At 40.2% G+C, this 14,775-nt stretch overlaps 1 protein-coding gene across 1 annotated transcript in view; it reads right to left on the reverse strand.

Annotated features, from left to right (window-relative positions):
* Nucleotides 1-14,775, reverse strand: part of SLC71A1 (solute carrier family 71 member 1) — a 42,136-nt gene that overhangs the window by 6,091 nt on the left and 21,270 nt on the right. The window contains exons 3-8 of the mRNA XM_028101948.1: nucleotides 13,576-13,638; nucleotides 12,662-12,789; nucleotides 10,884-10,998; nucleotides 6,696-6,914; nucleotides 6,299-6,412; nucleotides 5,490-5,561 (exon numbers count right to left, since the gene is read on the reverse strand). Of these exons, the coding sequence (XP_027957749.1) occupies nucleotides 5,490-5,561; nucleotides 6,299-6,412; nucleotides 6,696-6,914; nucleotides 10,884-10,998; nucleotides 12,662-12,789; nucleotides 13,576-13,638 (711 nt within the window). The remainder of the gene's footprint in view (nucleotides 1-5,489; nucleotides 5,562-6,298; nucleotides 6,413-6,695; nucleotides 6,915-10,883; nucleotides 10,999-12,661; nucleotides 12,790-13,575; nucleotides 13,639-14,775) is intronic.

Raw genomic sequence — 14,775 nt, forward strand, 5'->3', positions numbered from 1 at the left:
CTAGCTGATGACTGTAACTGTAAATGTACAATTATCAAATATCAGCTTAAAATTCTTTAAACTGAGGGCACCTGGGTGGCTCAGTCAGTTAAGCATCTGCCTTCAGCTCAGGTCATGATCCCAGTGTCCTGGGATCAAGGCTCACATCCGGGCTCCCTGCTCAGCAGGGAGTCGGCTTCTCCCTCTGCCCGCCTCCCACCCCCCGCCCCCGCTCATGCTCACACTCTTTCTCACAAAAATAAATAAAATCTTTAAAGTAAGTAAAATTCTTGATATTGAAACAACCATTTAAGAGCTTAATCAGATATAATCACAAGCCAGTGGAAAGCAAATGAAGAGCCCTGTAAGGGTTCTTGAACAATTAGGACTCATAGCTTTCTTCTCTCGGATTTCCCCTTAAATCATTAGTATAAAACTGAGTTCCACAGGACATGGAACCTTGCTGGATCACATTCTTCTCAACCACAACCACAAAAGGGAACTCACCCAGAGTAAGCAGTTAGCAAAGAAAAACTTCCTGTCCCAGGACACCCTAACTGGGCACACTGATTTTCTCCCCGAGGGCAGGAGCTTTCCTTAAATATCTGTACCTTTGTATGCCTAGCAGTTATTGTACCTTCAGCATGTGATTTTTAAATGTCATAATATTCTCCATGATAATGGGATAAATTACTTAGTATATACAGTGTGCTAGACAAGAAAAATTATTTGGTGTCCCTTAATTTAGTGTAACTCATTTTGTCCCAGAGGTTATATGACTAATTTAACCAAGATGTACATAGCTAGTTAACAGTTAACTGACATCAGTTTTGGTCAGTTAACCAAGTATTTGCCAAGTTCCTACTCTATCCCACTGCTATTCTAGGTTTAAGGGTACTGACCCAAGGGTCAGAGAACAGGTCAAAGTACTGGTCAGCAAACAGAACACCTCATCTTGTAGGGAAGATGGCCCTAAGTGTCCTGATTTAGCAACATAACTGCAGGTTGTAGCTGCTCTGAAAAAAAAAAATGGGGTAGTGGGATAGAGGTGTTGCTTGAACCAGGATGGGCAGAGAAGGCCCTTCTGAGACAACAGCTGAATGGGGAGGGAGGTGGCCATGTGAATTTCTCAGTGAACAGAATGCTCCAAGTGAGGGGTGACAGCAAGTGCAAAGTCCCTAAACTGGAGTGTATTCAACAACATGGAGAATGGGGCAAAATGAAGTCACGTTGAGTCTAGGTTTTATTCTGGTTGCAATGGAAAGTAAATTTTAAACAAGATTAAAATTTCACTCTACAGGGGCGCCTGGGTGGCTTAGTTGGTTAAGCGTCTGACTCTTGATTTCAGCTCAGGTCATTATCTCGGGGTCGTGGGATCAAGCCCCATGTAGGGCTCCACGCTCAGCTCGGAATCTGCTTGAGATTCTCTCTCCCTCTGCCCCTCCCCCTGCTCACGCTTTCTAAAATAAAATCTTTCAAAAAAAATCACTTTACAAAAGTTACTTGCCAAGTGTCAAATAAACTGTAGGGAGACAAATTTGGGAGGCGAGAGACCAGAAGGAGGCATTGGCCATGGCTCAGACTGGCCACTAGGTAACAGAAATGGGGAGAGATGCTTCAGTTCAGAATGGATTTTGGTGACAGGAGATACCATCTGAGGGACTGAACGTGTGGTAAGGATAAAGAATGGCAAGAATCAACAAAAACAACACTGAGGTTTGTTGTGGCCCTGACAACCAGGAGCGTGGTGATGCCCATCAAGGAGATGAGTGGTGCAAAAGGGAGGGAATCCAGATTTTAGTTTTGGTTGAGTTTGAGATGCCCAACATTTGTATTAAACAGGAGCTCGGGGCTGGCCTGGAGGTAGAAATTGGGGAGGCACCAGCATATGGAGGACTAGATCAGAGCATTGAGAAAGGAAATGTTTCCAACAATATCCCTGCACTCACGTAAACATTTATTTAGTGCAAGAGTTAGGAACTCATGCCTCCTGACACCAAAGAAGGGATGGGGCCTAAAAGCCCCAGATGGGACAGCAACCATTTGGCTCCCCATGGAAAGTGGGTCTGTCCATGTTTCCAGATCTTATCATTTGGGGGGAGAAGCTACATACACATATTTTCATATAACCTCCCAATTTTTAAATGTTTCCTACTAATTTTTAAAATTTATTTTAAGATTTTTTTTTTAAGTAATCTCTATACCCAACATGGGGCTCAAATTCCCAACCCCAGGATCAAGAGTTGCATGCTCTACCGACTGAGTCAGCCAGGCACCCTTTTTAAAGTTTTAAAAACACCATGGCAGGGGGTGGGGGGATGCGTTAGCCCGGTGATGGGTATTAAAGAGGGCACGTACTGCATGGAGCACGCGGTGTTGTTATACGCAAACGATCATGGAACACTACATCAAAAACTAATGATGTAATGTACGGTGATTAACATAACGTAATAAAAGAAAAAACAAAACACCATGGCAAAAAACCAGTGGCCTCTAATTTAGCACTTACTCGGTTGCGGGCACAATACAGGGTGCTACAGTGACCAAGACGAATGTGATATAATCCTGGCCACACAGTCTACTCAGAGCTCTACTAGGCCCCACAATGTACCGAGGCAAAAACAATCAAAAACCAACAGCAGTGAAGGCGACAGTACAGTGTATTCTGTACATTGGCAGATACAAGGCTCAGTCAGTACGGGGCTCAGAGAGCGGGTACTCCGGGCGGCAGGCAGGGAGGCAGAGAGGCCAGCAGGAACAAGGGCACAAGGGCAAGCAGTAACACGAGCGGGCAACAAGTTATTCTCAACTGTACGCTTGACACAAATGAGAAGACAAGACAATTCTTCCACCTCTGGGTTATATATTATACTTAATATTTTAGTTCATATAATGACAGCAATGTAACGATCAATATTTCTATATATACTACATACTTCCATTCACCTGTTTTTGAAGTCCAACTAATTTTCACTTTTTTTTTTTTTAAAGATTTTTATTTATTTATTTGAGAGAGAGAGAGAATGAGAGACAGCACGAGAGGGAAGAGGATCAGAGGGAGAAGCAGACTCCCTGCTGAGCAGGGAGCCTGATGTGGGACTCGATCCCGGGACTCCGGGATCGTGACCTGAGCCAAAGGCAGTTGCTTAACCAACTGAGCCACTCAGGCGCCCCAAATTTTCTCACTTTTTAAAATGTGAAAATTCGTCTCAAAAATGATTTTTCTATGTAGGCCTCCAAAGCCAAATGGTCATTTAAGGGCCATACTCCTTGCGGGCTGTGTACATAACGTCCGCTGTGCCACCAATGCTGGCTGGCTGGTGGCTCATTTCCTCCAGGCACTGCGAGCACTCCCGATACAAATCCAACCACCCCCCCTCCTGTATCCATGGCTTCCCTTCTGGCTTCTCGGCTCTTCAAGACTGTTTTCCATCTTGCCTCCTTTGTGCCAGGTGCCCTCTGCTGAGCAGAGGGAAAATTTCCTCTAAAGCACCTTCACATCACTCAAGCAGTGTTACTGCCTGAATTTATAAGGCACCTGCAGCTTCCACGATCAGTGAAATACGAAACAGAACTTACTAACATTTTAGAGCTATTCATCTCTTAAGTGCCATTACAGTAAATGTTAGCTGTTCTCTTTGTCTAAATCTTAAACAAAATGTTAGCAAATATAATCTCAGCAATGTATGAAAAAGATAAGACATCCTGACCAGGTTGGATTTATCCCAGGATTCAAGGTTGGTTTAACATTCGATAATTCCTCAAGCTCTACTCTTACTATTTACACGTTTTCCTTGGTATTATGCTTCAGAAAGGTGTTTTTTAAAAAGCTATTTTTACATATAGGCAACAATATTATTGTCCCCCAAAGCTGAAGTGCACTTTTCTGACAGCCAGGAATGCATATCTAAATGCAACGTTATTACTGATTAAGGAGCTTCAAGATAAAATGGAAGTTAGAATAGGGTAACTAGGTGATGGACACTGAGGAGGACACATGACATAAGGAGCACTGGGTATTATATAAGACTGATGACTCACCTCTAGCTCTGAAACCAGTAACATATGTTAATTGAATTTGAGTGAAAAAATAAAAAATAGAAATAAAAAAATTAATAAATAAAATGGAAGCTAGAAATAGTACTAATACTCAATGCCGTATGTATGCATGTGTGGGGCCATGGGTATATTTATAGAATTTAAATTTAAATTTGCAATTTATCACTGAACCTACCAAAAATTCATAAATGATGAGATCTGCAGAAAGAATCCTACACCTAAGAGATGGTCAAACATCGAAGAGTCCTAGTAAACGGACCCGGCTTTCGTCTTCTGAAGAACAGACTAAAACAAAGAAAGCCGCACTCTTGAAGACTAGATCTAAGATGAGAAAGAGTGTTAGATTTGATCATCCACAGTCTAGAAAAAGCAAAGCCAAACAGGAAGAAATGGGTTGGGCTTTATTCACTGAAAGGAGAAAGACTGACTTGAGAACATTCTGGTCACTGGAATATACTACTTGCTCATGGAACAGAGATTTGAGACCGAGATGAAATATATCCTAAGAAAATCCAAATTCCTGGGTTAATAATATCTTATTCATCAAATAACCACTGGCTGCCAACTGGGTTTCCAGGGTAACTATTGCATGTCATTCCTCTGATCAAAACCCTCTAACCTGACAGGTCTCAGGATAACCTTCAAGGCCCCAGGTGACCTGGTGGTGCCCCCCCCCCCCCCGACTTCATTTCTTGAAGGTCTCGGCCTCGCTCGCTCGCTCTGCCGGAGCCGTGCCGGCCCCTGGCTATTTCTCACGCAGGCCAGCCACAGGCCTTCCTTAGTTTCACTTCTGTTCCTGCTGTTCAGAATCCTCTCCTTCCAGACACTCCCACGGCTTGTTCTTCATTCCTTCGGGTTTCTGCTCAAAGGTCACCATGTATCAGCCAGGCCTTCCCAATCCTTCCAGGTAAAGTAACACCCAGTCCCCAGTCCCTCTGTATCCCCAGCACCAGGTTTCTTTATCATTTTCGTTACACTGGATACATTTACACGGACATATTTATGAAGTTCCTGTCGTGCAACCTCTACAACAGCAGGGATTTAGTTAAGTTCACTGCTACAGCCCCGCGGCCTGACACACGGCAGTATCCGATAAATATGTAAGGACTAATACAAGATGTTAACTTTATGCAGGTGTACACTCTAGTTTACTAAATCAATAAACGATCTTCCTGGTTTATACATTATATAATGATTAATATGTGTCAGTCCCCAAAATCTGATCAAGACTAACTACATTCAATGAAACTGAATTTCTGAACCTACAAACCTCAGATTCCTGACGCCGGTGACTCTACCAAGAAAATGTCACTTGAGTATCACTTGAGGCCCCTTTGGGATGGTCAACCAGGAGCAATGATCTACCTCCTCACTCTCTCTAACTAAAAAGAGACTCCCACCTAAAAAATAAAGTAAGATAAAATAAATAAAAAAAATAAAAAGAGCCTCACCTGTGCAATAATGGAAAGAATGCCAAGGACTGCTATAAATGCTGCAACACTTTCTGGTGAGAACTTCATTATCTAGAAGGTTTCCGGAAAAAGAAACATTGATAAAGACAAAAGTACAACAAACACCATACTGATGCAACTACTTGTATGTTAACATTAAATGGGCCAGAAAAAAAAAAAAATAGAACTCATTTATAACCAAAGAAATCTTCAGAGGAAGAATCTGGCTTTCACTGAGAACCACAATTATAACAACTGTTTACATACCAAAAATAAGAGGTACTTAATTTAGATTCAGTAAATCTAAGTTCCTTAATTTAGACTTAGATTTCATAAATTAGAGACAGCTGTCAAACACTCAGAATCCATTTTACAAATAAGTATTGCACTGTTCGTGCTTTGTACAAGTACTGATAAAGGCTTGATCCTGCTTGGTAAGATTAGTGTCAAGGAGGAAAAATGAAAGCTCTCAGAACGTCTAGCTGCTTCACGGATACATGCTCTCCATCACCAAGAGACTGGAGTAGATGGATGGATTACAAGCATCCCTTCACTTCTATAAGCAACACAGAAGCTCAAGCCACACACATTGACAGGATAATTGTATCTTCCTGCAGAAGCCAAAGTCTTAACAGATACGCGTAAGGAGCATCAACCACGCAACACAGGAAGTTAACGCTGGTGAGCTGTTATTTACAAAAGAGGAGGCATTTAAAAAGTCTCTATCATAGCTCTCAAGATTAAATATTTTTGTTATTAAGGCACCAAACAACGGAAGGAAAGTCCCCCTTGGCACAATAGGATTTTACCTGTCTGAGGTATAAAAAGAAGCTGGAGTATTGGCCTGCCTCCGGTAGGTAGGAGAGAAACACCGTAATGCAGATTAGCAGCACTATGGAATCTTGGCCCACCTTTTTTAAGGACTAGAATAAGAAAGAGACCGACATAAGGTTTTATATCCAAACACTGAACTGCTCTTAAAAATACGCAGTGCTGTCTTCCTGCACTGTACATACAGGCACTTAGCGGTCTTTCCTAAATGTCTTTCATCCTCCGCAAACTATTCGGAAAAGTATTTCAAAATATTTTTAAAAATCTGTCAAAGATGTCTTCCCCAAAGAAACATCCACAACAAAATATGACTATTGCACTGAATCATACATTCACTTTTTTGGCAAAGAGAAGGAGAAAACATAAACTTTTTACCGCAAAGGGGTCAGCCTGTTCCCAGGAAATGGGTGCCCCCCATGACGCTGGCCGCATCTTCTCGGGCAAGGACTCTGGCACAGCAACGAGGATAAAACAAATATCCAGCAACGCTATGGCTGTAGCCAGGACCACCACCAAGCTGTCCCCGTACACTCGGCCGAGGTAAGCTCCAATTGCGGGGCTGGTTACCAGACTTGCAGCAAATGTTGCTGAAACCTGCAACAAATCCAAGCGGACAGGAAGAGATGAGTCCGGACACCCCCGACTCTTTCCTTCAGCACCGCAGAACTCAGATTTATGTCAGTCCCCCTGCCGCTCTCCCTTTTCAGGACCCTACCTGTGCCATTTTTCTTCTATGCTCTTCTTTTGCAGGAAGAGAACAGATTCTTAACTAAAAAAAATATGTAATGGCCTGAAAGAGGTCTAAAGAACAATGCTCTAGGGAAATCCACTGTGATTTTTTTTCCCCAATATTAAAATTAAAATGAAATGAACGTTTACCTTGTTGCATATTTAAGGCTAGCTGAAATAAAGCTTAAAGACTTTGAGGTTTATCTTCTTTCTCATCAGTAAAAGTGTTAAGTGCTAGTACAAAAGTGAACTAGGTGATCTCTTTAGGTGGCAGAGTTAGGAAGGATGGGATCACAGGTCCTTGGCACTGAGTACATCGCTAACCATGTCTCTCTCTCTAAAACTCTGAAGAAGTCCACACACCTCTGAAGATGCAGATTAAAGAGGACAGAGGGGAAGACTAACTTAATCCTAGATGTGTCTGGCCTATTAAGACAAAATGGCCTGCAAATGAGCAGACGTGCCAGCAAGTATCACCTGATGGAGACCATGCTCTGTGGAGGATTAATTAGAAATTAATGTTGAGCTGCTCCTCACTCTGTGCCATTTTTGACTTTTGGATAGAGGATTTAACATCACAGGAGTGCTTATTTTTAGCTGCTTATTAATAAATGCTCAAAAGAAGCAATTCAATTTCAAAGGTCAATTACTTGACAAGTACATAACATTGTAGCAACTTTTTTTTTTTTAAGATTTTATTTATTTGACAGGGAGAGACATAGTGAGAGAGGGAACACAAGCAGGGGGAGTGGGAGAGGGAGAAGCAGGCCTCCTGTGGAGCAGGAAGCCCAATGTGGGGCTCGATCCCAGGACCCTGGGATCATGACCTGAGCCGAAGGCAGACACTTAACGACCGAGCCATCCAGGCGCCCCACACTGTAGTAACTTTAAGCATCTCACTATTGACCCAAACGTCCATCAGCTGGTGAATGGATAAACAAAAAGTGTACATCCCATACAGTGGAATACTACACCGAAGTAAAAGAACTACTGATAAATGTATCAACATGAATGAAAGATTATGCTAAGTGCAGACACAAAAGACTACATGTTGTATTACTTATGTTAAATTTCTATTAAAAGCAAAACTACAGGGGCACCTGGGTGGTTCAGTTGGTTAAATCCTCTGACTCTTGGTTCCAGGTCAGGTCAAGATCTCAGGGTCATGAGATCAAGCCCCGCATTGGGCTCGTGCTCATTGAGGAGTCCACTCGCCCTTTGCCCCTCCCCCACTCACATGCTCAGTAAACAAACAAAATCTTTTTTAAAAAAAGGCAAAACTCATTTGCAACGACGTGGATAGAACTGGAGGGTGTTATGCTGAGTGAAATAAGTCAATCAGAGAAAGACATGTATCATATGACCTCACTGATATGAGGAATTCTTAATCTCAGGAAACAAACTGAGCGTTGCTGGAGTGGTGGGGGGTGGGAGGGATGGGGTGGCTGGGTGATAGACACTGGGGAGGGTAGGTGCTATGGTGAGCACTGTGAATTGTGCAAGACTGCTGAATCACAGATCTGTACTTCTGAAACAAATAATGCAATATGTGTTAAGAAAAAAAAGAAGAAGAAGATAGCAGGAGGGGAAGAATGAAGGGGGGTAAATCGGAGGGGAGACCATGAGAGACGATGGACTCTGAAAAACAAACTGAGGGTTCTAGAGGGGAGGGGGTGGGGGGATGGGTTAGCCTGGTGATGGGTATTAAAGAGGGCACATTCTGCGTGGAGCACTGGGTGTTATGCACAAACAATGAATCATGGAACACTACATCAAAAACTAATGATGTAATGTATGCTGATTAACATAACAATAAAAAATTAAAAAAAAATTAAAAAAGGCAAAACTACAAAGACAGAAAGTACACTGGTGGTTGGTTACCTGAGATGAGGGGTGAAGTGGGTGGGGAGAGATGGCCTCTGGGCTGATGGAAATGTTCTAAAACTGGATTGTGGTGGCATTTTGTTAGGGCAGCTTTAGCAAATTAAAGATTTTTATTTATTTTATTTATTTTAAAGAGAGAGGGAGCACTCACACATGCAAGTGGGGAGAAGGGCAGAGGGGGAGGGAGAGGAAGAGAATCTCAAGCAGACTCCACACTGAGTGTGGAGCCCAATCAGGCTCGGGACTCAATCTCACAACCATGAGATCATGACTTGAGCCGAAACCGAGTTGGATGCTTAACCGAGCCACCCAAGTGCCCTGGGCAGCGTTAGCAAATTAAACGCAGTGGGCTGTGGTCTCAGAGGAACCTGGGTATGAGCAGGGCTCTGGAACCTGAGTGGACAAAGGAGCCGTGGTTCTCACTGCGAGGGTCACTGAGGTATCCGAGGGTATTCACTGAGATCATGCGTTCAAGGCAGTGAGCAAAGGCCCAATTCGAGTGTAGGTATTTTGTGTCCTTTCTCTTCTCCATTCTCCCCATCCAGTGCCCTTTTTTTATGGTTAGACAGAAAGAGGACCACAAAAAATACCTTCCTCCATTAGCTGCATCCATATTATTTCTAGAATTACTTGTCATTTGCTAGAATATGCCTTTAATATATAAAGCCTCCAGGTTGAAAATTATTAATTTCAAGAATCTGGCTACAACAAAATAAAGTACTTTAACCGAAACAACATGGATTGTGGTTATGGTTGCACAACTGTATAAATTTACTAAAAATCACTGAACTATACACATAAAATGGATGATTTTTACGGCATTTAAACTGTATCCCAATAAAGTTGTTAAAAAAATTCCTGGCCATCAACTTCATTATTTAATGTTCTAAGTTTAAAACTGAAATCATTAGTTCTTTTTCTAAGTTTCTAACAGTAGGTATTTCCCCTCAAAACTTTCTAATTCCAAAAAAAAAAAAAGACAACTTCCTAATTCCATGAATCTTTGTGTCCTTTGAATCAACGAAGACAGTCTCTTGTAAAACTAAGATTCAGCCTGACATCATATTTAGTCCTTATTTATCAAAAGATGCTTGTCCTGTATTTGCTGACACTCATCACTGTCCCACTTTGGACCATCTCATAATGATCTGTATACTACCATGTCTGTGTTAGCTATTTTATTCCTAGATTTGATAGAAAAGAGATTACACTGTCATCAAATACTTAATTTCCCAAAACAGTATTCAGAGGTTGGCAAACTGCCACCTCTGGGTCAAATCCACCTAAGAATGGTTCTTACATTTTTAAAGAGATACACACACGAACAGACTACAAGACTCTATGTGGCCCACAAAGTCACAGAAACGTTTTGCTGACCCCTAACTGAATTAGCTTATTGCACATTTTAGAGTGGCCGTTAAATATTAGTAATGTTTAAACTCATGATATTAAATAATTCCTTATTTTTAGTATTCTTTTTTTGAAGATTTTATTTATTTGTCAGAGACAGAGCAAGAGAGCACAAGCAGGGGGGAGCAGCAGAGGGAGAGGGAGAAGCACGCTCCCCACTGAGCAGGGAGCCCAATGTGGGACTCAATTCCAGAACCCCGAGATTATGACCTGAGCCGAAGGCAGACGCTTAGCCGACTGAGCCACCTAGGCGTCCCGATTTTTAGTATTCTTTCAAAAAGAACTTCTGTAAGGTAAAAATATTCTATAATTTCAAATCTGACATATATGACTAGTACTGAAAGAAAGTAACAAAACTTACATGGCTCTGTACTGAACAAACTTTTGATATAAGTCATCCATTAAAGCAATGGATGACTTTATTATGAAATGTATTTTATGCAAAAAAATAAATTTTGTAATACAAAGGCTTGCACTTGTTATATGAAATAATTAAAAAACAAGGTATTCTGATACAAAGAATAGAATAAACACACATACCAGTCCATAAGCCATACTTCTTTCATGTTCTTGGGTTATATCTGCCACATATGCAAATACCACAGAGAAAGTCACTGCAAAAACCCCAGAAACAGAGATAACAGCAAAGTACCACCTAGGATGGAAACACAATTGACAAGAAACAGAACAATTACCATTACACCTTAACCTTCCTTTATTTCTGTAAATGAATTAGAGTAAGAATAGCTCATTTCAGTCAATGGCTTACTAAGACAGTTCACGGATTCATATGCCATTGATATAATGAAAATACAGTGTTAGAAGTGACCCTTCAAAAGCAATTCAGCTACTATGCAGGAATATTTAAAATTAAATAATATAGCCAGGTCAATATTCTACCCAACTGTTGTGAAATGGCTTTGTTGTTGGTTTTACTAAAAACAGCAACAAACTAAAGTCTACTATAATTGATCCATTACTATTTCCCACCACAGCACTACACAAACACAAAATTCAGTAGGTGAAATGGAGAAACAAGTTACTCTATATTTATTTTATGCCTCTATATAGAAACTAGATCTAGCTTTTCCATAAGCTATATTTAGCTTTTCAAATACTGGCAAAGCAACTCAGTCTTTACATAGAAGAAACCTGTGTGGCAGTACTCATAAATGAAATGGAGAATAGACAATCACTACGAAGAGTGGACAAAAGCTATTTTTAAAAAGCAAACTACATTTCTGTATATATGATTTCAAAATAACTGGCCAGGAATAAGAAACTTCTATTGTACTGTTGAATGTTTAGTTTTAAAAATCATGTGTAATCATAATGAACTTTCAAAATATTCTACCAGGGCTTTATTGCTTACAAAATTTTTTCTAACACAGTTTTTCACAGCAAATTTTTTGTTCATCGCCTAGACTCCTCTGTTAAGATTTCATTTGGGTGATTAGCATTCATCAAGGGTTTGGCCTTGAGAACTGTATCTATCCAACGTACAAGAGGAAGACCCTGCCTCTTATATTCCTTTATCCTTTCTAGATAGCCATGGAAATACAGCCCATCTATGAGGCAGAATTATATGCAGTGGAGTAGACATTAGGAGAATTAATAAAGCTACAACTAAACTGGGCTCTATTACCTTGAGAAAATCATTCTCACTGTGAGCTTTCCCTCCTTTCCTCCTCAGGGAAAGAATCCTGATTTCAGTTAGGGTGGCCACGAGCCCAGCACCTTGTAACAAAGAGGAGCAGGTGCCTGAAATCTGACCTGATAGATATTAGCAGAGGTTGGGTGAAAACTGCGTGGTTTCTTTATAGGAAGGCAGTGTGCTCTTCTTAGCCACTCCTTCCATCCCGCTGCCTGAAGTGTGACACAAGCTGGAACTCAGGCAGCCATGTTGGACCGTGGGGGAGCTTGTGGAGGATGGCAGAGCAGAGAGAGAGAAAAGGTCTGGTTCCCCAGAACTGCCAAACCAGCTCTGGACTGCTCGACTCCTGACTGCTTTTATATGGAGAAAGAAATAAGTTTCCCTCATGTTAAGCAACTATTATTTTGGGCTGTGGAATAAAGAAGTAGGTTACAGCCAATAGTCTACACACTTCCTAAGTAGCATCCAGTTCTAAAATCATTATGAACTATTACTTAGCCACTATATTTTTACGGGTCCTCTTATCTGTGTCAAAGAATACTGGAAGGATAAAATCAAAACCTACATAAGTAAGATGGCAAAAAAGGTGAATGAAATAAAGGACTGTTCAGAAAACAATGACGAGAACGCTATTGAATTGTTGTCATCTGATTTATGCACGTACCATGGGCTGATCTTCATTAAAGGAATTGGGGCACACGTGAAAAATACTGTTAGCAGCAAGAAGGATTTCCGACCCCAAACATCAGAAAGAGCACCAATAAGTGGGGCACTGAGGAATGACAACAAACCCTAAAAAAAAGTAAATGAAAAAAATGTATACAATCTACATCAATGAGCCGAAAAGAAATCATTCTACTATCACAGAAGAATAATTTTTTTTGTTTATTTCTAACATAAGTATAATATCACCAAACTTCACATAACTTATTTCTCGTCTATATAGAATTTAAAACTTTCCCAAGATTGTCTAGAATCACCTGCAGGGATCTGGTTGCATGTTCATATGAAATGCTCTAATGAATTCTCAATCACAATAATTCCACATTAGCAATTCTAGAAAGAATATCATGTTAGTTATCTGTTTTTATATTCATAGGCTAACTACCTATTTATAAACCTTGTTGGTCAAATGAAATCAAGAGTAAAGAGTATGTACAATAGTCAAGACTTTACCATATAGTTTTATATTTATGTATTTTTTAGTTCTTTTCTCTTCAATCTATATTCTTGTTGTTAGCTTATAAAAGCATTTAGATCTCTGAAATAAAAATGCCAACATGTAAAACAGAAGGGAACTCTGTTATGATGTGTTTATCATTATACATAGAGTTGGCTATTATTTGAGTCAGATCATCTTTAGATGACCAATGAAAGTAAATATATTTTTTCTTTAACAAAAAGGATCATATTTAAAACCCAATTCATTTTTAAAGTATTAAGTAATCCCCCAAGATATACTCTAATTGTAAAAATTAACAGTGAATTCGCCCATTAACTAACTGATGTCCTGGCAGAGGTATACATACCAAGTGTATGTGCCTGTGTGTACATGGGCAAATATATCACCGGTCCTACCTTTACTCCTTGAATTAAGCCATTCATCAGAAATGTATGTTTAGGAAAGGTTTCATGTAATACCTAAACAAAAAATACAAAATAAAAATCTCATACCACATTTTAGTCTCAGTAAAACTTCTACATTTACATTTTAAAACATCCCTTCATATAATTTTATCTCCCATAAATTTTCAGATTTGTCTGATGCTATGCATATTAATAAATACTAATAATAGCAAACATTTATTTGGCATTTATGATGTCACAAGGCACTAAATTGGGCCCTTTACATGTTATTATTTCCTTCTATTCCTCTTTTTTTTTTTTAAAGATTTTATTTATTTGACAGAGAGAGACACAGCGAGAGAGGGAACACAAGCAGGGGGAATGGGAGAGGGAAGCAGGCTTCCCGCGGAGCAGGGAGCCCAATGCGGGGCTCGATCCCCAGACCCTGGGATCATGACCTGAGCCGAAGGCAGACGCTTAACGACTGAGCCAGCCAGGTGCCCCTCCTTCTATTCCTCTTAATGATCCTATAATAACACTGATACAGGCAGAGGTTAAGTGTCTTATACATGATTACATAGTTAGTATGTAGGAAAACAGAAACTGAACACAGGAAGTTGGGCTTGAAAGTCCATGCTTTTAATTACTATGTGCTATCTTCACTATTATGCCACATATAACTTATAACCCCTTTATAGACAATTGTAGGTATTATCTAAGATAGGAGACTGGGAGAATAGGGAAATTTTGATTGCCAAAAAGTGAATCTAGAAAGACCGTAAAGTGAGAAAAAGAAATTCCCACCTATGAAAACGCATTAACAAGTTACTTTATTCTTTCTAAGACCTGGTCTCAAACCACATGGCATCAAATTGTCCAATGGGCAGCAAGTGAACCACTGGGTAGCCACTGGTTGAAAAAGCAAATGAAGGGAAAAGTTACCGAAAAAATAAGAAGGAACAGCTACGATTTTTACAGCCTATGTGTCAGAGACTTTATATATACTTTTATTTCATTTCATTCTAAGTATGGGTTAGATAAAATACCACTCCACAGATGAGGCAACCAAGTTCTTGCTTGACTTAAAAGCCACTGCTTCTTCCAGTATACCATGCTATTTCTCAATAAAAACAAGAGAGAATGGCAATATGGAGAATAAGAAAGTTGGGAAATCTCTTTAGGAAGAAAAACTATGCTGAGTGTACATTCTGA

The sequence above is a fragment of the Eumetopias jubatus genome, unplaced genomic scaffold (genome assembly GCF_037043125.1).
Source record: "Eumetopias jubatus isolate StellerSeaLion01/CBP00866 unplaced genomic scaffold, mEumJub1_p1.0 scaffold_4, whole genome shotgun sequence".
Classification (NCBI taxonomy): domain Eukaryota; kingdom Metazoa; phylum Chordata; class Mammalia; order Carnivora; family Otariidae; genus Eumetopias; species Eumetopias jubatus.